A 21,566-nucleotide genomic window follows, 5' to 3' on the forward strand; every position below is an offset into this window, starting at 1 on the left:
TACAGTCATCACTGCCACAACTGCTAAAATGGAGGTGGTTTCAGCAGAAGTAAACAGCTTGCTCCCTGAGGAAATAATGGACACTGGTATAACTCTGGTGGAAGATGACAGCATTGAGGCGGTTATCGTGTCTTCACCAATGGGAGACTCTATTCCCATGGAAACAGAACTGGAAGAAATAGTGAACATAAGCTCCACCAGTGATGCGTCAGTTACAACTACGGCCACAGTCACCTCAGAACCAGTTACTGCACCCAGTAATCACTCGGGTGATGTGACTGCAAACACCACCACTATAAAAACTGAAGGAAATTCAATAGTAAAGCCTGCCTTTCAAAGTGGTCTCCATAAGCTTGGTACTCAGACTCCGGTCACTATATCAGCCAATCAAATTATTCTGAACAAGACCACTGACCTTAAGATAGGCAATCAGAGTATCAAACCAGATGGGCAAAAGCTAATTGTAACAACTTTGGGCAAGACTGGCCAACCCATTGTTTTTGCGTTACCCCGCTGCCAGCTCCCACAGGCACAGAAGACTGTGTCCCAAACCCAAGGTGGAGACTCCAAAGTACAAGGCCAGCAGATCAAAGTTGTTATTGGAGGTCGGTCAGAAGTGAAACCTGTTGTTGGTGTCTCAGCTTTAACGCAAGGAAGTCAGCTGATAAATACTGCTGCCCAGCCTTCTGTTTTGCAGACCCAGCAATTAAAAACAGTACAGGTAAAGTGAATTATGCTGATGAAACCTCTTTAAAATGATTCTGTTGGTGCGACTATTGTCTACTTCCTTCACTGGCTGACACACTGAAAGGTTGCTTTCAACCTTTCCTTGTATAAAAGTACAATGCTGCTCTTAGCCCACTCTTTCATCTGTGAATGCATTTACAATTGTATGGCTTTTATCTCCCAGCTACTGTCTTGAATCTTAGGCGTTTGCCTCAGAGGAAGTTAACTATTAAAATTCACTATATTGAATTTTCCCATTGTTTTCATTTTATAAAAATAAACTCTATATGCTTTCATAAGATTGAATTGAACTCTTGATGACTACCATTATTCCAAGTTTACGCTGCTTTCCTCTTTTAAGAGCAGCTAGCTTCTTAGATTCTTAAATTTAGCTTGTTACAAGTAAAGTCTCTGAAGAACTTTAATGCATTTGAGAAGGAACAAAAAAGTACATCTTGTCTGCCTTAAACCTTGAGCATATCAATGTGTATTGATCAGCTAGATTATATTGTAAGATGGACACTTCTAAATGCTATTTCGTGCCTCAGGTACAGATCTTGAGGTAATTGAAAGTAGAGAGAATCTGAAGGGATCTGAAAGTATGTTGAAAAGACATGAGCTATTAGCTGACGGGGCCTGATATCTGATATGTGGCAGAACTGAATATGAGTGACCTCCAAGTGGAGGTGAGGCACAAATGAAAAATCATGAAAGGAAAGCTGGAACACAGTGGAGGTTATAGTGGAAAATAAACATTTTTACAGTTGAGTAAAATGAGAAAGGAAACTCCCAAGTATACAAGCAAAAACGAATTTCCTGCATGTGAAAAATGACTGACTTTTAAGCATACTGCAAGCAGTGGTACATCCTACAGCTAGTATTTTGTGGTAAGCAAGCATGAACAACTGTTACTGTGATAGTTTGTTTTAAATCAATAGATGATCCTTGCACCTGTGTCTGCTTTTTCCTCCTTCGTCGCTACATTATACCTGCAAGAAAAAGTGTTTCATACTTATGGCTGTTTTAAATACATCTATTTGATATGTTGCTTTTATTTTTGTGCCTTCATTGTTATTGATACTGTTGATATTACAGCTTTCAAAAGTCTTTGCTTGTGAGTCAGTGCAGGAAGGTGTAAGAGCAGATCAGTACCTGTTAGCTTCAGGTACTGCTAACTGGCACACACAAGAAACAGAAAAAGAAAACTTGCCTGTGATGAGCTTCTGCTTGCATTAGATTACTTGTGCCAGCAGTGATTTAATGATTGACCTCTACTGTTTGTCATTAGGAATGCTACAGATTCCTTAGTATAACCTGATACAAATGGACTTAAAACCATTTGTTAATTAATTTAATTGTGGTTTGATTAACTTTAAGTCTTTACTTCCTTTTCTAAAATGGATAGAATTCTTAATTCATGATATTCATTGTTTGTTTTTTCTTCTTAGAAGAAGTGGAAGAAGTAGAAGTGAAAAGCAAGACAAGTGTTCAGTTTGTTAGAACTGTCTGATGCTGCAGAAAGAAACAGTTATGTGAACAGCTCCCAGACAGTACTTATCCCTGCAGAAAATTACTTTATCAAATGGTTATATGAGGCTAAATGAGAGATTCAGTCTACTCTATCATGTATGACAGGGGAGGTGATCCATGCTTCGAGTTCCTGGCTTAGAAAATGAAATCATGCATTTACCCTAAGATCCAGAATAAAACTCTCAACTTTCAGTGCCTTCTTGGCACCTTCTGAGTGGAAAAGGAAGCCGTGTATGCCTCCTTGCTTCCCAGGAGTTATGTGTAACTTAACTCATGTGATTCAGTTGTTTTCAGCAGCAGCATGTCATTTGGACTTGTTGCTGAAAAGTGAATTGATAAAAGACTAGACTTGGATGACTAAGAGCCTCTCTACAATTCTCCTTGCATTATCACTATACTAGCAACTTCTCAGATCAAGGAAATTCATTAGTCTTACTATAATCTATTTGTAACACTTGATATCTCAGCATTTGAGAAAGGGCAAAGTTGACAGAGTTCCAGCAGAACGTTCCTTGTAATCTTGCTCCCTCTCTGCAATGTTGAGAGTTATGAGACTGTGCAGTACAAAACGTAGCATGACTGTAGGATTCTTCCAAGAATCCCAAGAGGCTAAGAGAAGAGGCTTATTGCTTTCCTGTTTGTAGACCTGGGTGACTTGTCACAATATAGTTGAAATCACTACCCTGAATGTGGAAAAAATGACTTGGCAAATGCATCTGCTTTTAGCCTAGGGTTTCGGCTTGCATGCAAGCTTAAAAATCACCATGAGCTAGTATATTAGCTGGTGCTTCAGTGCAAAGCAGAAGTTGAGCCTTGCAGATGACTCAACCAGAGGTCCAGACCCACTACCAGTTGCTGTCACTAGACTGGTCTGACTTGAACTTGTCTTGATGTGGTAACTGCCTGTCTATTTCAGCAGTTAAATCTACACGTCTGTAGCACAACTGCTACCATGGCAAAACAACTGCTAAGCCAGCATTATGGCTGTGTCTCATAGTGGAAAGATAATGTCACGTACACCCTAATTCCACAGAAAATCCCTATTCCTGACACAGGATCATATCCTTATTATCTTCTCTGGAGTATGCTGTTATCTTCTATTTCCAGTCTCAGTGTGTTGTGTTTTTTTCCTTTTGTACCAAGTATAAATTACTTTGGGTGTGGCTACGTGGAAGATCTCCTGTGAGGTCATGTAGGGAGTAGATTTATAGAATGTTAACTTCCTTGTGGTAGTAATGTTCTGTATCTAGCAATAAGTTCAAGGTGTGCATGTTCCTTTTTCTGTGTGACTACTACATTGTTTGACAGCTGAAGTCAGAGTCCGGTCACAGAAGCATGCTTGCTATCTTGGTTGGTGAGGAGTGCTTACAGAGACACAAATTAATGCTTGAAGTAGAGATGCTTGCGTATTAATCGTTCTCCCACTTTACGGAGAAAATGACTGGAATGTGCTTCTTAAATTAGTATTTTCCTAATGAAAAAGCTTGTTGCTACAGGAAACTACTTTTGCAGTCTAATTTGAAGAAACTTGTGGAGAGCGTGCTTAGCTTACATATGCAAAGAGGAATAATGTTAACTTCCTGTGATTAGTATAGGCAATGTCAGAGTACTTGCTCTTGCTGAAGCATCAAAGGGGCAGTCTGTCATTTTGATTTCCTCTGGCTTCTCCAGTCATACTGAAGTGGGTAATGAGTTTCCCACTGAAGCACTTGTGCTATCAGCTCCTGCAGCAGGGCTCTCGAAAAGGCTCTCTGCCAAGGGGCAGCCAGCTGGCTGGGAGCATGCAGCCTGCTTCTAATGGCCAAGGGAACTGTGTTGGGGTTCCTCTATGTCCCCAAAGGCCTGAAGGGATTCAGTCTTATCTTAGATGATGCTAGAACTCCTTACTAGATCAACAGAAGAGTATTGCAAGTTGAGCCTGTAGGGAGCAGGTCTACTTGTGTTGACTGGCTATTATATTGGGGTTTTTACTTTTCTCTGAGATAATTCATGCTGTTGGCTGGTGCTTTACAAGCATTTACACCAGTAATTTAAGCCAAGTTAATGGCTGTTACTGGGAAACAACTGCTGTTCAGGTAGGTGGACATCAAGTTCAGAGTCAGATTTTTGACCTTGCTTCAAAGAATAGAAGTAATAGCAGTTGAGTTGGTCTGAAACCTATGGCAGAATTAAATCAACAGAATGGAAATTGCTAATCCAACAGGTAAAATGTGGGGTACTTATCAGAAACTAGAATATGTGTAGTTTGGCTTATGAAATACTACTAGATTGTGTTCATCCATCCCCTATACATGTGCAAAGAGAGGTGAATTCTTGATGTTAAATGTCTTTGAGTTATGTTTATATAGTGTGCTGTGAATTAAGCTTCTTTCTGTGAAAAATTTATATTTGAATCTGAATGTATCTCCAAGAAGAATGGAGGTTTCTTTGCTGCTTCATTTTGGGGTGAAGGTTTACTCCAAAGAGCACTCCAGTCTAAATGCAGAGGAACACAAGATATCCTCTAAACACTGTTTGTCCTCTATTGCTGTGTAGTGTCGGAGCTGCTGGGTGTCCCTTTCCCTTGGCTGGGTGCAGTTCAAGCACATGCAGACATCCTTTCTGTAGAAGGCCAGAAGGTTCAAGCCCATCACAGGTGGAGCTCTGGCTGCCCTGGCCATCCTGCAAGCATGCTGCTGGCAGTTGAAACAGCCTCACACTTGCTCTTCGTGCAGAGACTGCTTAATTCATTATGTATTGCAGAATATTTAGAATGCTTCAGCGTGACTCTACTATAAAGGTGTTCTTAGTCAGCAAATGCTAGAAATAGGGCTGTGTATAGGAAACAACAACATCCAGCCTACTCATTTGCTTCATTTAAGCAATCACAATTTTCTCAGGCTGTTGGAAGTAGCTGTTATGTCTATATTTTTCTACACGTGTGAGGTTTCTCTGGTTAGCTGCTTCAGTAGCAAAGGCAGATCTGCAACTTGTGTTGTGGCTTCCCATGTGGATGCCATGCCATGGGTCTGTGACATTGCTAGAATTGGTGGCTGATGTCTGTGGGACGTGGGACAGGCCCAAGGGCTGGTAGAAACAGTTAGGATAAATGCATCTGGTAACAGACCCTTCAGTATTGAAAAGGTTTGTTGAGGGGAAGGACGCAGGGAAGTCTTTGTTACCAAACCCTTTTTAAACAAAAGCCTTCAAGGTGGAACAATCTGTTCCACCAAATTGCATGAACTTGTTCTTGGTTCTGCAGTTCTTCTGGGGACTGGATCTGCTGTGAAATGCACCCAAAAGACTTGGATACAGCTAATTGATTTTGTGTTAGTTAACCAGTACCTAAGGCTTCCAGGAGTTTCCAGCTTATTTTTTCTTCCATTTGTAGGGCAGAGTGTGCTGCTATGTCAGCACAGGTAAGGAGATGTTTTAGAGCAGTAGATGTGTTGTTGAAATAGCTTGAGGAACAAGTTATTTTCTAGTTGCCTGAAAATGTGACTTTTTTTTCTAAACTTAAAATTTGAAGACTGATACTTCTAAGGTAATGTTTTTGTATAGACAGACTGCATGTGAAATTTATTTTCAGGACTCTAATAAGGTACCTTGAAATCAAGGCATGTTTGTACACAGACCTTATAGGATGACTGTAAGGGGTTTGGCTGCCGTAGTTTGGCTTGCTCTCTCAAGTGGCACAGATAACTCATGAGAAATTGCGGTAACGTGTGAGGTGAACAATTTTTCTCTACTTCAATGTGTGAACATTGCACTTTTGTATGATATACGTAACAACATGATCATTCTGATCCAAAACACTCAAGTTACTTGAGCTTTTTTTTAATCCATCTTTCAGATTGCTAAGAAGACCCGAACTGCAACTTCAGGCCCAGTGATCACCAAGCTCATCTTTGCAAAACCAATCAATAGCAAAGCTGTTACAGGGCAGACCACTCAAGTGTCACCGGTCATTGCAGGTTGTACTTACTTGACTTGTTTTGCTTTTTTTTTTTTTTTTTTTTTTTTAAGACTATTCAAAGAGGCGATGGTGGTAGAATTCTTTTTGTATTGGTTTTATTATAGATTTCTGAAGCAACTGGGGGAAAAAAAATCAGTAAAGATTTTGGTAGGTAGAAGCAGATATGAGCAGTGGTTTACTCCCTTACACTTCGTTCATTTACCTGGCTGTAGATTTGGGTTATTTTGGTTTTTCTGCAAAATGTTTTACTTTGTGGATTTTAGGAGGAAAGAGAGAAGTGTCTCAGCCTGAGAAAAGGCAACTTGATAAACAAAGTATTTATGGATAACTTGCATAAATAAAAAAGAGGGAAGGCAGGCAAATGCTCTTCTATTTCTATAATCTGCTTATGATAGACTTAAATGCGATACATGCAAATAACAAGGGAAACGTTTCTGAGAGAACTATCAGTGAAGCTGTTGTTTCTGTTGAGTTGCTCAACTGCTTAAGAAATAAGCATTTCAGAAGAGTCTAAGAAGTTAATTAAGGTTAATAAGAGATGGTTTGCCTCTTTGGAAAATAAATCTGGACCTTTTTTGTCTTACTAAAAAAAAAAAAAAAGCCCTCCCAGTGTAAGCTTTTGTTCACTTTGGCAGTGGGACTGATGTGTCCCTTGATAAAATGCAAATTATCACCAAAGGACAAATGTGGAAAGCTGGAGTTGTTTTCAGAGCTCTGAAGGGATTCTTCAGCTGTTCAAACCCAAGTAGGCCTAAAAGTTCTTCCATGTATTTAAATGAATGTGTTAAGTCTTCATAGGGCTGGGATTTGAGCTGGTTGTAAAAAGAAAGCAACTGTCTCCTGCATTCATCATTTCCACTGTTACAGTGATTGGCACATATTTGAATCATAATCCTCTCCTTGTGCTGTCAGACTGGCCCGTGCCCAGCTTTGTGTTGCCAGTGAAACTGGATGTCCCAGTTCCCACTTATTCCTCTTCCTCAGACAGCTCCCCACCAAACATACAGACCTATAAATAAGATTGCTTTGCTGTGTTTATACACATCTGAATTAAGCTATTTGTGTGTTTAAAAAAGTGAACTTGGATGGGAGAAAGCCACTTTGAGAAGCATTACATTTTTACCTGGCGTTACATGAAAATTGACAAGCAGTAAGGAATTAAGGAACCACAGCAGAAATCATTTTTGCAAGCATGTTGTTTCATTTTATTTCTGCTACCTCCGGATTAAAGTAAACATACGTATCACAAGGTATCTATGCAGTATTGACAGACAAATATATTACAAAAGAAATAAACTCCTACCTTTAAAATGAATATGCTGGAGAATACAAAGTACTTTTCCCTGAGCTTGCAAGAGGCGTCACTGGGAGGTGAAGATGCTTTTCTAAGTGAGAGGGAAAGTCTTTCTAAATGCCTTCCTTTTCTCTTTCCACCTCAACCACCAGTAGTATATTTTGCCAGCTCAGAGAGGCTGGTATTAGGAAAAGGTATTGAATTCTGATTTGCTTATGTGTTTTTCTTCTGTCTGATAGGTATTTTTAATTGCTTGGGAATGTCTTCCATCTGAAGTGAAAATTCTTTATTTGAAAGAATTGTCAGTATAAGCACCCAGATTCTGTTTAGGAAGCTGATGTTAAGGGCAGTAGAAGAAATGCAGGGAGAAGGGGAAAAACTTACAAGAGATACAGTGGGGGGAAACAACAATAGAAGTATTGAATACTGAAGAGGGACATTTTTCAGGTTGCGTGTTTAGCAACCAAGTGTGCTGTTACTTTGGCTGCATGCAGTTGCTTTAGAGCACACAGATCTCAGGGCAGCTTTCTGCAAGGGTGGTGTTCCATGTTAGTTGTGTTAATCATCATGTCACCAGATGGTTTTGGATCAGAAAGTTACGCTGTTCCGTGTTTGATTTTGATATATACAGAATCAGAGTTGATATATACAACAGCAGAGTTGGTGAGAGAAGCTATGATAGAAGTACGTCTGAGCCAAAGGGCAGCAGAGGAAAGCTCAGTGGTCAGGCACTCTTTGGAAATCTTTTTAAAAGCATTTAAAAAAAAAAAAAAAAAAAAAAAAAAAAAAAACAAAAAACCTCTGCTGTTGGGGTTTTGCAATGTTGCTGAGGCTGATTTTGTGATTTGGGGCTTTTGATGTTTAAGCTTCTTTGCCATCATAAAAGCAGATTGTATGTGGAGTTACACCTCCACCCTTATTTTCACAAGAGTGTCGTCTATTCTGTAGGCAGTGAAAAAGCCAACCACCAACACAAGCTGAAGGAAAAAGAGGTCACAGTTGAATGTGGAGAGATACCAAGTACCACTTTCATGGTCATATGGAGAGTTTCTGCTGTCAGAGCTGTAAAAAGAGGCACCCACCTCACTCCCCCCTTCCCAGTTCACACTTTCTTGCACATTGGCAGCAGCCTGGGGACTACCTAGCAAGCTGCCAGCTGTCGAGGTATTTGTGTAGAGGCCGGGAGTACTGAAGGGCTTTGTGCCTTAGGATGCTGTGCTAGCTCTAAAGATTCAACAACTGAACATTACAGAAAGATCAATATAACTTTCAGCTTTTCAAAGCCTAAATAAAACAGTCTTTTTATTTGTAGTAATGCAAATTACTTTCTTGCTGAATCTAACTCAAAAGAATTCTACTGTCCTTTCTGCTAGGTAATGATAGAGAGGATCAGCTGTATGCTAACCAGAGAAAACTTTTGCTTTACAAGTTGTAAACAGTGATAGTTCAGCTGACCATACCTTTCTTGATTATAGGCAGGGTTGTTTCACAATCTACCCCAGGAACACCACCAAAGACAATAACGATCTCTGAGAGTGGAGTTATTGGATCATCTTTGAGTACAGCAACACAACAGACACCGAATAAGATAGCTATCTCTCCACTCAAATCCCCTAACAAGGTAAGAACGCTACTCTGGCTGCAGCTTTCTTGTCTCTGCTGCAAAGGAAGCTCTGTGTCTGCATCTTTGCTGCAAGCTGTGATCAGCCACTCCAGTGTCTCCATTGTGAGTCACTATGCTCTGCTCTGCACTAGTGGCCTAAGCTGGATTTTTCAGCTATCTCCTTTAATGTGATTTCAATATGCGTCATGGCATTAATTTACCATTCCTGTCACTTTTTGCCATTCCCTAAGCATCCATTCTGAGAGCAGCTGTTCTCCTCTAGCCAAGTGCTAAAATAGTTTTGTTTCGGGTTTTTTTTTGTTAACAACTTCTTAAAAATTCACGAGACTGTTCAAGAGGAGATTTCAGTTACTTTATAGGCTAACATTTACCAGCCATTGCCTGGTGTTCCATAGATAGATAACTTAGTCTTCGCTAATCATGACTGTCATAGATGAGTTTGGCGATGATTCTTGACAGAGTGGGACATGGATATAGGCAAACAATTGATAGAAAGGTAACTTGTGCATCATCAGCAGTGTTGCAGACAAGCATTGCAGTGACGCTTATATCTTAGACCTGATAAAGTTCCCTTGAGAAGAATAATATTGCTGGAGAAAGGATGAGTCTTAGAGTGGGAACTAAGATATGCAAGCTAAGTACATGAAGACCAATGGGAGAATTAAGTTTTTCTTAGTTTGGATGAGCGTTAGCTATGGAATGTTACACAAATGGAACCAAGGACTTTTGTTTCAGAATTATTACTGAGCAAAGCAGTATAGGGAAGCTGTAAAATAAATCTTATTCCAAGAATTATCAGAAGAGTGGGACTGAAAAGTCTCATAGTTACCATCTGAGTTTACTCTAGACAAATAAATTCTAAGTATCTTTTTTTAAAAAAAAAAAAGTTTCAAAACCTGTGAATCTTTTTTTTAAAACATAAAGAAGGAAATTTTTTAAAAGTAGGTAGAAAACCAACCTTTTATTGGTCAAACTGCAACAGAAGGGCTATGAGTATGTAGAATAGAGTAGTCAAATGACACACTGCAGAAGACTGGATCTTATCAGAATCTGGAAACTTTGAAATTACTGATGAAGTTCTTTTACGTTTGGTATGAATTAACAGCATAAAAGTGAGATTATTTTTCTTGTTTCCATCCTTGAAAATTCCCATTGATCATGTAGCCATCATGGTGCCAATTATAAAGCTCTTATTCCAAAAATTCATCCTGACAATGCTATGGCTTCAGTGTGCAGTTTCAAACCAAAACAGGTGCAGTGCTGACTTTCTGCAGGGGCCTTTCTGTGCTGGAAACTGGCAATGCCTTGAAGTTTCTAACCTGTGTATATGCTGTGACTGCACATTCAGGTTGCACAGTGTGAGTTGTGATCAGAGTACGAACCTTCTTCACAGGAAGAACTTGGTGTACAGTGGGAGAACTGTACCTCTCATGATTAGAGGGACATATATACAGAGGGTCTTGCATACTGCACAGAGATTTAAACTGCTTCTTTGTTTTGCCAAGCAGCTAACAGTGGTGTCAGTGGCCTCCCAGCCTCCCAACTCCCCCCAGAAGACGGTGGGCGTCCCACTGAATGTAGCGTTAGGACAGCAGATCCTCACAGTGCAGCAGTCAGCACCCTCCTCCCCTGGGAAGGCCATAGTCAACCACACAACCACGCAGGTACAGACTGACTTTTGTTTAATTTCTAGCATGTCTGCGTCTCATCTCATCACCTGTGGGAAAACCAGGGTGCTGATCTGCAAGCTGGCAGTGGGCAGTCCCAAGGTGTTCCTGTAAAGGCTTTTGCTTAAGTTGGCAGAGGAACAGGTGGTCCTCCCATGGAGGTAGGCTGGCAATAGCTGACAGCCAAGGATGTAGAAAGCAGGTGTCCAATCTGGAAAAGCCTCACTTGGAGCTAACTCTTGTCTCTGTATATTAAATTTCCCATGTTGTCTTAAAGACATGCTGTGACAGTAGGAAGAATTCTTGGAGTAATTGATTCTTTTTCACCAGTGAACAGTGCTTCTATGCTACCAACTAGGGCTCCTTTCTGGGTGTTTCTGAGGCTTGCAACAGTGGAGTTCATATTTTGGTAAAGGTCTGCATAAGCAAAACTCTGTGCTCTGAGACCTGCAGAATTATAAATCAGTTATTTTATTACTAGAAAAATACCAAGGTTCTCCCTATGAATTCTTGTAAGTTAGCTTGTGTTAATGAAAGAAGACAGAATTGAGCTTTTTTACAAACTGCAGTTTGTTTTTTTTTATCCCCCCTTTGTCATCTAAGGGGAATCTTTTTCCGTCTTAATGTCTGTATTCGTGTTTTGATAAACACAAAGGATAGTGTGCAAGTGTAACACATAATAAGAAAGATGGGTATAACAGGGAGTGGAAACAGTTGTATGCATTGCGAAAGACCCAAAGCTCCAGCAGATGTTAGTAATCTTAGCACTGTTTGTGTTAATAGGAATGGTGATATGGGGACATAAACACCAGCATGATTTGATATTTCAGAGTAAAACTGGCAAGATTGTTTTAAAAAGTTGTTAAAATATGAAATCACTCTTATGCAAGCAACCAAAGTGTCCAATCTGAGGTTCCTATGTAGTATGCATATTGAGATGTGATCTAAAGTTATCTGAAGTGTAAGGATTTCTCCTGTCTTCATAGCATTCAAGAACATGCCCTTTGAAAAGCCATCGCTTAAACATTATTTTCCCAGTTTTTCTTGGATGACAATCAGCAATTCATGTGCTAGATGGAGCTTTGCCCAAGCTGGTCTCTCTGTAATAACACGCTGTAACTGTGCTTGCAGTCAGTGCTTGTTTGCTGTTGCTCTGTGTTGTTGAGATGTCAATACATTTAAATATATATGTTCACCGCCTCCCCTCCCACCCCCCCCAAAAAAAACCTTCTCTAAAAGACTGGACTTCTATTTCCAGTTATGTGCAAATTGAGATTTTATTCCTGTAGGTGCTGACAGCTGGGGTGCTAGGAAAAGGTTCTAAAAATTCATGTAGTTGTACCAAATTTACAGTTGATAGTGATTTATTAATATCATTTTTAGTAGATACTGAGAAAAAAATAGTTGAACTCCAAAAGTAGGCTGAGAACGAGGAAGAAGAATTAACCCATGTTTGAGATCACCAGAAAGGATGGTTAAAAGAGGCTGTTACCAAGCTCATGCAGTCATCAGTGTGTACAAATGTAATGAACTTGATTGTCATCATTTTGTAGTTTGAGAGAAATTGAGAAGATGGGGTCTTGTGAATTCTAGATGTACTGCTATATCCCAGCTATGGGATAGTGCAAATCTGCCAAAAAATCCAATTTTCTCCTTCTTGCTTTTATTATTTAGTAAATTATTTTGCTACTCTTCATTGTTCTTGCCTCTTGCCCCAAAATTGCTTTCTCATCTCTTCAGCAATCAATATATGGACTTGGTTCCATTTCTACTTTGGCTGCACAATGATTTGTGTGTATTCATCAAAGTCTGTCCAGCAGGACTTGTCTGTACATAGAGAGGTAAATCATAGTGCAGTCTAGCATGAACAGTTCTGCAAGGAGTTCTCACTGTGTTGAGTTTTTCTATTAGTAGGTATATTTTTGATTCGTTCCCTGCTTGATTTTGAGTACCAAGTCCTCTTTAGCTGATGTCTGATTTGGCATACATTGTATCTTGAAAAGCAAACTGATTTGTCTATTTAGGCAAATGTTATTTACTCAAGCCTTTACTGTAAAGAATTGAAAACTGAGCTTACTTTGCTCCAAGCTTGGAGTGGCATTTAATCTGTTCCTCTTACTCCAGAAATCAAAATAGTCAGGAATAACCGATTTGGTTCTCATGAATGCTAATAAAGAGTTCCTCACTAACATATTGAGGAAATAAATATGCTGGTGTTGTTTCTGCCTTAGTAAAAGTAACCTTATACTTCCTTGGTTGATTTAATAGGCTGTGAAATCAGCAGTACAGGCCATTACTGTAGGAGGAGTGGGCACATCTCAATTCAAGACAATTATTCCCTTGGCAACTGCTCCGAATGTTCAGCAGATTCAGGTACCTGGAAGCAAGTTCCATTATGTCAGACTTGTTACTGCCACAACAGCCAATGGCTCAACCCAGTCGGCCAGTCAGAATCCCAGTACGAATACACAGCCTCTCCAGCAGGGTAAGTGCTGGTGCTAATGTGTTATCTGAAGTTTTTCTTCTTTTTTCTAGTTTGCCTTTTGAGGGTTAAATAGTCACGAAATAGAAATCTTTCCAAACTAAGAGATGTACTTGTTTATGTGGTAAACTTTGAAATGTTTCATTTCCTACTGTTAGCTCAGGTTTGTATGTGGAAAGGCCTGTCTGTGACAAGTCAATCTGTAGTTGGGCATGAACCCCTGGAGCTATTTAGGTTGCTTTTGCCTAGATGACTAATTTTTATGTATGACTTCTGGCAAATCCCACATTTTCATGTTAAAAATGGGAAGCCATGACAGTCCACGTGTATGTTGGCAAAATGCTGCTGTGTTAAAATCCTTCGGTATAAAATGTGTTGGAAGTGCCAAATTTCTCTGCTGGTTTCTGTCCATGCTTTCTAAAGCTGCTATGGAATGAAGATGTCAAAACAAGCTGTGGTTTTGTAGTTTCCTCTTGGCAGAGGGAAATAGAGTCCAGAGGATCTCTGCATCTAAGCTGGTTTTTAAATCATTGCTATGAAACATGTATGTACACTTCTGTAAGTAACTGTTTATATAATATCTAACGCTTCTGTCTAAAAATCACCTGTGAGTTTGGTCAGTACTGTAAGTGTGCAGAGATTGTTCTTACATTTGTACATGTGAAAATCTTGAGGTCTCAACTGTGGACTGAGTGAATAATGTGTGTTGATGTGATGTTGTTTTGTTACCAGCAAAGCCAGTGGTGGTAAATGCAACCCCAGTGCGGATGTCTGTTCCCATAGTGCCAGCACAGACTGTGAAACAGGTAAGCTCAGCATAAATGCATGTTACTGATTTGTTTCAAATGGAAGGAAAAGTCCAATTCCAGCACAGTCATGAAATGTTCCATTAATACAAATGTATTCTGAAGGAATATTCTTCTTTCATGAAGTCTTACTTTGTTTCCAGGTGGTGCCCAAACCCATCAACCCAACTTCCCAGATAGTTACAACAAGTCAGCCCCAGCAAAGACTAATTATGCCAGCCACTCCACTGCCACAGATACAGCCCAACCTCACTAACCTGCCCCCAGGCACTGTACTGGCACCAGCACCTGGCACAGGAAATGTTGGCTATGCAGTCCTTCCAGCTCAGTATGTTACACAGGTATGGTCTTAATCCAGAGATAAATAACAAAGCTGTGCTGTTATGGAACATACTGTTGTCCTTTTGAGAGTTCTTGCTCCTCAGCAAGGTGTAAGGATTAGCTGTATTCTTTCTCAAAATCTAGTCAACACTGACAATTGAAAAGGAGAATAAATAAAACCTGCTGCTCAAGGCTGATTAGCCAGCCTTTTCAAACAAGGATTCTACCAGCCTCTGGCATCACTGGTACTAGCCTTAATCTTCGGTTCCATTTTGGTTTTGTTAAAGCTGTAGTTTGTCATTTAAAAAAAAAAAAAAAAAAAAAAAAAAAAAAAAAAGGACTAGTACTTGTGTCCTTCCTATCCACTTCTCTTAAAGCAAATGATACCAACTTCTGCAAACTTCAAAATCTGTGTTTAGAAACGTGTTATTTTCAGAACAGTATAAAAAACACTACAAATCCTATTGAGCGTACTTCAATTTCTTTCATGTTACCCTGTATAATACGTGTAACTTTTGTATTTTGTTAGCTACAGCAATCATCGTATGTATCTATAGCAAGCAACACTGGCTTCACTGGGACATCCAGTATCCAGTCCCAAGCGCGGCTACCATTCAATGGGTGAGTATTTTACACAGAGGGATGGGGAGGGAGGGGACAGCAACAAAACCACTGCATACAGGCTGCTGATCTTGCTGCTGCTTTCAGCACTGTTGGGGCGGTGGATTTTTTCTGAATTTTGTGTGGTGTCTAAAGAAATAAAGCATACTGCATTGAGGTTACCTCCTCTGACTAGAAGAGATACAGCTAGCTAACATTTGAGCCCTTGTCTTGATCAAAGCCTTTCCAGCTGCCAGCTCCTGTAGCAGAAAGTTGACCTGAAGGTTCTTCTGGTGCTTGTTCCTCATCTTGCATCAGTTCCTGGGAGCTACAGGCTATTTCTTGACATTGCTAGAAAGACATACTTAGCAAAACAGAAGCATTTAGCTTAGCACGCACTAAAATCTAACTGAACAGCAAAATGCAACTGAAACCTGAAAAGGGTCATAGCAGTAGGCTTAAAGTTCTCTTCAGTCCTCTATTTTTCTTCAAAAGATGAAAATAACAGCTAACATGGATTATTTTCTCTGTGCTGAGCCAGCTGCCTTAGTTGTTTTGTATTATTGTTTGCTGGAAATTGTGTACACTAAGGTGCTTTTTGATGCTGCAACCTGCTGCAAAAAAATGTGATGCAAACTAATCCCTAATCCAGCTACAGCTATTCAAATGATTGGGTTTGATTTAATCTCCAGAAATGTGCAGTAATTGCTGGATGGGGATTGAATGCATCTCATTCAAAGTGATTAATGACACGAAATCCTAGTTTTTAAGAGCACTTAAAGCCTACATTTGATATAAAATTCACCTTTAAACCTAAGGCAATATTTTGGCTTGCTTGCCCATTGTTTCTGGATTTATTCTTTTTTTATTTTGTTCCAGCTTGTACAAAGATGAAGATGTGATCCTGTTCTATGAACCTTTTTTTGGACCTAGTCCCCTGATATATAGAGAAATTCTAAGGAAAATTTCTCTGACTGCACACTGCAGTTAAGGTGTATCCTCTAGCTTTAAACTTCATTCATGCAGACAGACTTGCAGTGAATAACCAGCTCTTTCTGAATTGGAAAAGCACTGTATATAATGGTCGCTTACTGTCAGCCAAAAACTTAATAGAAAGCATGAAGTAGAAAACATGAAGGTTTTTCAGAGTTTGTATTATGACCCATTTACTTGAATTTAAACTAGGAAGAAACTGATCAAACTGTGTGTATAAATAGATGCCTTTTTTTTTTTTTTTCTTCCTATAGAATAATTCCTTCCGAATCTGCAAATCGGCCCCGGAAGCCTTGCAATTGTACAAAGTCTTTATGTTTGAAATTGTAAGTACATGTTGGTTTTTTATCCTTATTTTTGACACTGTATTTATCCCAAGAATCAAAAGATGTTTTTTAAGTATGTAAGAAATGTTACATCTATCTTCTAATGTAAAGTTATTGTTGACATTGATGGGGATGTTGTCATCCATGTGCCATTGTGCAGCTTATGTGAGCTGTATAGACCCTGCCATGTCATAAACTTCTAACCTTGCACCCTTGTGCTTGATAGAGCCACTTCTGCTCAGCTGCTGGAGTTGCATTTTTGCTGTTAGTGACATTACATCCAGCAGCGTCATCAGTGCGCACCTACTGTACTTTAGAAAATCCTATGAAAAATGGTACACAATATGAAGTTCTACAGCAAAATTGGGCTGCTTAGTTTGTTGCTTTTCTGCTTTGTTATGTTTCAGGAGGGGGAAGCAGTGTTTGTTTTAAACACTCAAATGGGGCTAGTGATTCTTAATAAGTCGAAGGCTTGGTCATCTTCTTAAGATTTATTTTTTTTTTTTACTGTTCCATTTAGTGTTTGTAACAAGTTGACACAAAAAACATCTTCAGTTTAGAAGTTGGGTTTTTTTGTTTGTTTGTTTTTAACCTAAGCAGAGTCAGTATACAGATTTCTGTACAATAAATATGAGGAGGAAATATTAATCTGTGCTTCCATGAGAGTTAGACAAAGAAGAAAAAAAATCAGTGGTGTGCTTCTCAAAGGAAAATGATTCAATGGTATCTGAGCCTCCTTTAACAAATTGTTAATTTTTTTTCATTTTGGGCTTGTTTCTGTGTAACAGACCCCACACTGTGTGTTGGGGTGTTCCCTGTGCTTCCTAGTCTCAAAATTGTCTGCTTCATAGGAGGCACGATAAACAGGAAGAGGTTTAGCTGTTCTGTTTACTCTTAGATTTGTTTTACAACATACATGCCTGTTGCCTTCACGGTGCCTGATGTATTTTAGTCTGGCTCCTGAATGCTCTGGAAATTCTGGGACAGTCATGAACACAGACTCTCAGCAGAATTAGAATATCAGCTGAATGGGATCAGCAATTTCCATCAACTGTTGTTGGAAGTGGTACTGGGAGGATAGAAGCTTGCCAGAGTTTTTGATGGCCGCAAAACATGAGCTGAGGATGAATGTGGTGTGCTTCCATGTATCAGGCCTATGGGGTGAACCCAGTGGGACCTTGGTTTTGGCAGGAGGTAACACAGGTACATAAGAGACAAAGTAATGTGATAAGTCATTCCAGTCAGTATTTCACTGCTTCTTATTTACATCTTTGTCCCTTTAAAAAGTCTTCAGTAACTACAGTTTTGTCCTCATTCAGATCCTTTCCATAATTCCTTGTGCTTCAGAGCCTATGAGGCGTATCACTTGCTGATCTTCTGTCCCTGCTTTTGCTGACTCTACAACACTTCACAGCTGAAAACAGCCTATAGGCAAAATTAACACACAGGAAAACAAAAAGACTCACTGCTGTGTTAATGATGTGCATGTTAGTTTGCCTTTTACTTGGTACTCCAATCAGTTGTTCTGTTTTGGCTGTACAGGAGCTCCTGGAGACTGTTTTGAACTGGCTGGGTCAGGTTATGCCTACAAGGTGGCTGGAGCAAAGCAGATCTTGGTGTAGGACAGTCATCCAAGTAGTGCTGTGGAACAAAAACCTGCTAGCTTCTCCTGCTGCTATGAAGTTTGAGCTTTGCCAACATCAGCTTGAGACAGATACTCTTTGGCTGTATGCCCCCAGTTTGCAAAATAGACCTGCACTGGGAGATTTAGTGTGTGTGAGTGAGGCTTGTACCACTTGTTCATATGGAGCTTGGCATAAGATGACATAGACCTTTATTGGTGTGTGTCACCAGACTAGAAATGTCTGGTGCTGCTATTGGTACTATACCAAGGTAATGGTCATGCTTGTTAATGCTTTCTGTATCTTCCATTTCAGGTATTGTGATTGCTTTGCAAATGGTGAATTCTGCAATAACTGCAACTGTACAAATTGTTACAACAACCTGGACCATGAAAATGATAGACAAAAAGCAATAAAGGTAGGAAGTCTTTTTTTCCTAGTTTTGAGGTTGTTGAAGTGAAGAGCATGTTCCATTGATATAGAATTTAGCGTGTTTCTGAGTGGAACTGTGATGAGAAAACTGGCTGTGTAGGTTGCCTCTGAATGTAGGGATCAAGGATGTAGCTTGTGCCTTCTGAAGTCAGATGGATGTTTAACACCCTAATCTTCTTCCCACCTGTGCAAGGTGTAAGCTGTTGCATTGCACCTTTGATTTCTGCGCCCTCATATGCAGTGACTGACCCTTTGGGTCTGCATTGACAGGCTTGCCTTGACAGAAACCCTGAAGCCTTCAAGCCCAAAATAGGGAAAGGAAAGGAAGGAGAATCAGATCGGCGACACAGCAAAGGGTGTAACTGTAAACGCTCGGGATGTCTCAAAAACTACTGTGAGTGTTATGAGGTAAGAAGCATTATGTCATCCTAAAGGCTTCAGCTTTTTCCGTTCAGTGCTGCAACTTCACTGTTGGGCTTTGTCTCTTCCTCTTGCTGAAACTCTGCCATAACAATTTTGGTCAATTTTTCCTACGGACAGTTTACATCTAGAAAGCTGTGTGCATTGCAGAGTTGTTCACTCCTGTCCTGAGCTTCAGTTTAAAACATATAGCAACTCTGAACTCAGGCTTGGATTTGTCCTTAACTGAAGAGTGGTATTTTCTAAAGAACTCTACAAATCTTACAGAAAGAAACATACAGCACCATGTCCCTAGGTGCTCTATTAGTTATTACAGCATTACACAGGCACTCTAGGATGGATCATGTCTGTGGAAGCCAAAGGCAAACTGTGATGCAACACAGTTTGTAAATGCGGGGATAGTTGCAGACTGATCTCTCAAATAGTTTAACTGCTCAATTCTACCGAAAACAGCAGATTGGGAAAGAAGGACATGAGTGGGAAACTGTTGATTTGCAGCAGATGATGCATAAATTCTGGGAAGGCATCTCACTTCAGTAAGAATTTGAAGAGAAGACAGGGCTGCTTCTAGCGGCTAATTAATAAGAGACTAGAACAAGATGACCCTTCTCCAGTGGTTAATCATAAAGAATGTCTAAATTGCAACGGGTTTCTCATCTTCCCTTTGTTTCTTTCAGGCAAAAATCATGTGTTCTTCCATATGCAAATGTGTTGGTTGTAAAAATTTTGAAGAAAGCCCTGAACGAAAGACATTGATGCACTTAGCAGATGCTGCAGAAGTTAGGGTCCAGCAGCAGACTGCTGCAAAGACAAAGTTATCATCCCAGATCTCAGATCTCCTCACGAGGCCGACACCAGCACTCAGCAGTGGTGGAGGGAAGTAAGTTAATACAGCCCTCAGTTTTGCTTGGTTCTAATGTACTTTTTCTGATGCGTGTGACAGGTATGTTCCTGTCATCTTTGAATGTTATCTGCATAGGCTGTAGGACCAGAAGTACTCAGGTGAAGTCTTTTGTCTCCTGTGAAATCTAGTGTGTGCAAAGCTTAGCTGTATTCAAGCATGTGGCTAAGCATTGTTTTTTCGTGGTTGTTGTATGCTGCTAGAAAACAAGAAATACACATCCAATTATTGAGTGCATATGAACTTCAGGCTGCCTATATAGTAAAAGCTAGATAGTTTTTCTGCATACCTGGGCATCTCAAAATCTGTTTTGCAGCGTACCTTACTGGCAGCAAGAACAAAGCAGAAATTGCCTGCCTGTTCATTTGACTCAAACTGTGGCTTATAGGCTGCCTGTTGGGGTGAGCGGATGTTTTGTTTTGTTTCAGGCTGCCCTTCACGTTTGTAACCAAGGAGGTAGCCGATGCAACCTGTGAATGCCTTCTGGCGCAGGCAGAGCAAGCTGAGAAGATGGGCAAGTCGAAAGCAGCAGCGGAGCGCATGATCCTGGAGGAGTTTGGACGCTGTTTGATGAGAGTTATTAACTCTGCAGGGAAGTCCAAAAGTGACCCTTGTGCCATGAACTGCTGACGCGTGCACATGAGCCACAATGAAGCAAACTGAACAGAACACTTAAGGCACAGGGACACTTTGATTTGGAATAGAGGATTTAGTAACACTTGCCAATTTGGTGCTTGTTTTAATTGACTTGCAGAAGATTAAACAAGGAAATATTTTGTAACAAGATTTAGAGCCTTTTAAGTCTTAGCTAAATTCTCTTCTGCATAAGATAACTCCTAAAAGACATTTTTCTTCCTGATGTACAGCTTTTAACTTGGGTTTCTTAAAGGAAAAAAAGAGTAGGTGTTTTCTTCCCTTTCCCCAAAAATAACTGCCTGAAGGGCATATATAAATTATTATAATATATTATTTACAGTACATAAAGTTGTGTTGCTTTGTGCTGGAAAACAAAGAAAGATACTGAGGCAACAGGCCCACAGTGAGGAGTATATGTGTATCAGTCACTTCTGAAAGGAAATGTATAAAAATCAGCATCTGAATGGAAGGTAGTACCTACACTTGGGACCTGACACGGCGTAATGCTCCTTCATGAGCAGAGCGGTATGAAATTACACAGGCGAGTATACAGTGGTTGCTTGCAGGTTTATTGTCAACAAGTGTTTGGGAACCTCACTAGAGTGGGCCCTAAGGAATTCTGAGGCAATAGAATAATGGAAAATTTTTGAGATGATCATGGGTGAAGGCTCAATGTTTTATTGTTTCTTTGGTTATTTTTAATGGAACTCAGAGGTTAAGAAAGTGGTCTGCTCTTAAAAGTGAGGAAGAACAGCCATGTTGCAATGCTACTCTGCCTGTGCAGCAGGCAGATGCTGTTGCTTGAGTGAAGCTTGGTGTTCAGAGCTCTGCAGCAGCTCAATCCTCTCTGCAGGTAGTGCTGTGCAGGCTGTTGCATTTTCAAGGATTAAGCTGTTTTGAGCCTGAGTAGGTGAGGGTCAGGAGACAGGAGTGCTACAGTTGTCTTAATGAGGACTCAGGACAATCTGAATCTGAACTGACCTGCAAGTGCAGGAGGAGAGATCGTGTTCAGCCTGGTTGTGGGTCTTCATGGTGCTACTTGAAATTGTGGTGGTCTATTTGGCTTTTAAAGATTTTGTTTTGGGTTTGTTGAGTTTTTTTGAGGGCTGTTTAGAATGATGGAGAGCACAGTGATCAGAGAGGATGCTAGCACAGAATCAAGATTGCTGCTAAAACAGATGTGTGGATCCTTTGGCTCAAAAACAAAAAAAAAAAAGGGGGGGGGGGAGGA

At 40.1% G+C, this 21,566-nt stretch overlaps 1 protein-coding gene across 3 annotated transcripts; it reads left to right on the forward strand.

The window, feature by feature from the left end:
• Positions 1-28: 28 nt before the first annotated feature.
• On the forward strand, positions 29-20,329 carry LIN54 (lin-54 DREAM MuvB core complex component; the record flags this gene model as incomplete). 3 transcript variants are annotated; one of them, XM_079535077.1, is made up of 12 exons in its annotated part: positions 29-721; positions 6,089-6,212; positions 8,981-9,126; positions 13,065-13,281; positions 14,011-14,084; positions 14,228-14,425; positions 14,935-15,026; positions 16,253-16,324; positions 18,262-18,364; positions 18,649-18,786; positions 19,476-19,678; positions 20,128-20,329. In XM_079535077.1, 12 exons carry the CDS (start codon positions 29-31, stop codon positions 20,327-20,329), a joined length of 2,262 nt encoding a protein of 753 aa, XP_079391203.1. The 3 variants fall into 3 exon arrangements, with proteins under 3 accessions (XP_079391203.1, XP_079391205.1, XP_079391204.1); XM_079535079.1 differs by having other exon boundaries at positions 29-49; XM_079535078.1 differs by lacking the exons at positions 6,089-6,212; positions 8,981-9,126.
• Positions 20,330-21,566: the final 1,237 nt, after the last annotated feature.

This window comes from Tetrao urogallus (genome assembly GCF_951394365.1).
Source record: "Tetrao urogallus genome assembly, chromosome: 4".
Taxonomy (NCBI): domain Eukaryota; kingdom Metazoa; phylum Chordata; class Aves; order Galliformes; family Phasianidae; genus Tetrao; species Tetrao urogallus.